Here is a 2,433-nt window from a genome sequence, read left to right as displayed (position 1 = left end):
CACAGCTGCACAGCTAAACAGCTGCACAGCTGCACAGCTACACAGCAGCACAGCAGCACAGCTACACAGCTGCACAGCTGCACAGCTGCACAGCTAAACAGCTGCACAGCTAAACAGCTGCACAGCAACACAGCTACATAGCTGCACAGCTAAACAGCTAAACAGCTGCACAGCTACACAGCTGCACAGCTACACAGCTGCACAGCTACATAGCTAAACAGCTGCACAGCTACACAGCTGCACAGCTACACAGCTGCACAGCTAAACAGCTGCACAGCTAAACAGCTGCACAGCTACACAGCTGCACAGCTAAACAGCTGCACAGCTAAACAGCTGCACAGCTACACAGCTGCACAGCTAAACAGCTGCACAGCTAAACAGCTGCACAGCTACACAGCAGCACAGCTACACAGCAGCACAGCAGCACAGCTGCACAGCAGCACAGCTACACAGCTACACAGCAGCACAGCTACACAGCAGCACAGCTACACAGCAGCACAGCAGCACAGCTACACAGCTGCACAGCTGCACAGCTGCACAGCTAAACAGCTGCACAGCTAAACAGCTGCACAGCAACACAGCTACACAGCTGCACAGCTAAACAGCTAAACAGCTGCACAGCTACACAGCTGCACAGCTACACAGCTGCACAGCTAAACAGCTGCACAGCTAAACAGCTGCACAGCTACACAGCTGCACAGCTAAACAGCTGCACAGCTAAACAGCTNAATGAATATTTCTATAATCATCTACAAGTCTTTTTTTTGTAAGATTTATTTATTTCCAGCTGGTAAATCTTAAAGGGCCTGTGACATCAGTTTTTTGTAAGAAACATGAATGTATTTTTGGAGAGATAACATTGATAACATGTTGCAAAACAAATTTCATGTCGCTGAGATGAACAGTTGTTGAGATATTTACATGTGAAGAAACAGGAAGTGATGTCAGAGGGGAATGTCTGCATGTAAACAGTGTTGTTACAACACAGACTGTAGAGAAGAATCTGATGTTTCTTTACATTATTTTGAGTCTCTAGCAATGAGAAACAAAGAAGAGTTAGAGTTTAAATAATATTGTTTTAATAAACAAAGACCAGAGTTTATTTTATTAAAGACTTCCCCTTTGATGTCACTTCCTGTTTCACTTTAACTGAGCCAAATTCAAAAGAAAATATGCCAGTTAAGGGGCAAAATGGGTAAAATCATGTGTATTATGCAAATTTTCTTAAGTATGAAGATGTTTTCTTTTACTTTTTGTATTTGAAGTATAGACATGTCACAGGAACTTTAATATCCAAATATTGTTTGAGGTTTCCTCTTTAAAATGACATAAAAACATCCTCATTAGAATAAACCTAAAACTAAGATTCAGACCAACAATCAGTGAGTTCTCTTGATTTAAGAAAACAAATCAAATATCTGAAAAGCTGCTCAGGTCATTTTGACCAAACTGGACTCAATCCTCAGTTTATGTGATGGTCACAAATATACTGCAGTGTTATTAAATGATGTCATACCTGGTCCCGCCTCTGAGGCGGAGCCACAAACCTGCTGAAACAGGAAAAGGAGACACGGCCGAGGCTGAATGGATGAGAAGTTAGTTTTCCATGAACTGTTGTGATTTTCTCCCTCCACAGGTTGATTTATAAGTGTGTCATGTGCGACACAGTGTTTACACACAAGCCACTGCTCTACTCCCACTTTGACACTCATCTGACCAATCAGAAGGTTCACGTCTTCAAATGCCCAGAGTGCACCAAGCTGTTCTCTCAGAGGAGCTCCCTGCTGGATCATTTCAGGGTACGTCTGTGCTGAAAGCTTCAACAGGTGTTAGATTTAAAAATGAAATAATTCACTGTGCTCTTCAGACTCACAAGACTCCCACATTGAAAGAAGAGCAGCCTCCTCCTGCAGCAGCTTCCTCACGTCTTCCTGTGAAGTTAGAGAGCTCTGAAGAGGATTGGACGGACAAAGAGAAAGTGAAGACAGAGAGGATGAAGACCCCTTCAGGGTGGAAGTGTCGATCCTGCAACACACCGTTTACAGAACGGGAAGACTACATCGCTCATATGAGCCAGCAGCACGGCAAGGTCTGCTCACCGTTTACGGTGCACAGCTAATAAAAGAACTATAAATAAACATAAGGTTTGTTTGTTTTCATGGTGTAGATGTTGAAGAAGTTCCCCTGTTTTAAATGTGAGAGCTCCTTCACAACCACCTCCAGCATGAGGCGCCACATCAGAGACAAACACAAAGTCCTGAGCCGAGGCTTCCGCTGCCAGTGAGTAAACACTGCTGCTTATTTCTTTAGTCCAGTTAGTTTTTATTTATTTATTTAGTCATGTTAGTTTTTATTTATTTATTTATTTATTTAGTCCGCTTAGTTTTTATTTATTTATTTATTTATTTAGTCCGCTTAGTTTTTATTTATTTA

The 2,433-nt window shown here is 42.4% G+C and overlaps 1 protein-coding gene across 3 annotated transcripts in view; it reads left to right on the top strand.

Moving 5' to 3' along the window:
- The window catches only part of LOC106533274 (zinc finger protein 687), a 16,719-nt gene that overhangs the window by 9,194 nt on the left and 5,092 nt on the right, over positions 1–2,433 (top strand). For all 3 annotated transcript variants that reach the window (XM_014029524.1, XM_014029523.1, XM_014029522.1), the window contains exons 7-9: positions 1,637–1,799; positions 1,868–2,089; positions 2,168–2,280. In XM_014029524.1, the coding sequence (XP_013884978.1) occupies positions 1,637–1,799; positions 1,868–2,089; positions 2,168–2,280 (498 nt within the window). The remainder of the gene's footprint in view (positions 1–1,636; positions 1,800–1,867; positions 2,090–2,167; positions 2,281–2,433) is intronic.

This window comes from Austrofundulus limnaeus, unplaced genomic scaffold (assembly GCF_001266775.1).
Source record: "Austrofundulus limnaeus strain Quisiro unplaced genomic scaffold, Austrofundulus_limnaeus-1.0 Scaffold918, whole genome shotgun sequence".
NCBI lineage: Eukaryota > Metazoa > Chordata > Actinopteri > Cyprinodontiformes > Rivulidae > Austrofundulus > Austrofundulus limnaeus.
Note: the sequence above shows the minus strand (reverse complement) of the source record. Positions and strands in the feature narration are given on the sequence as shown.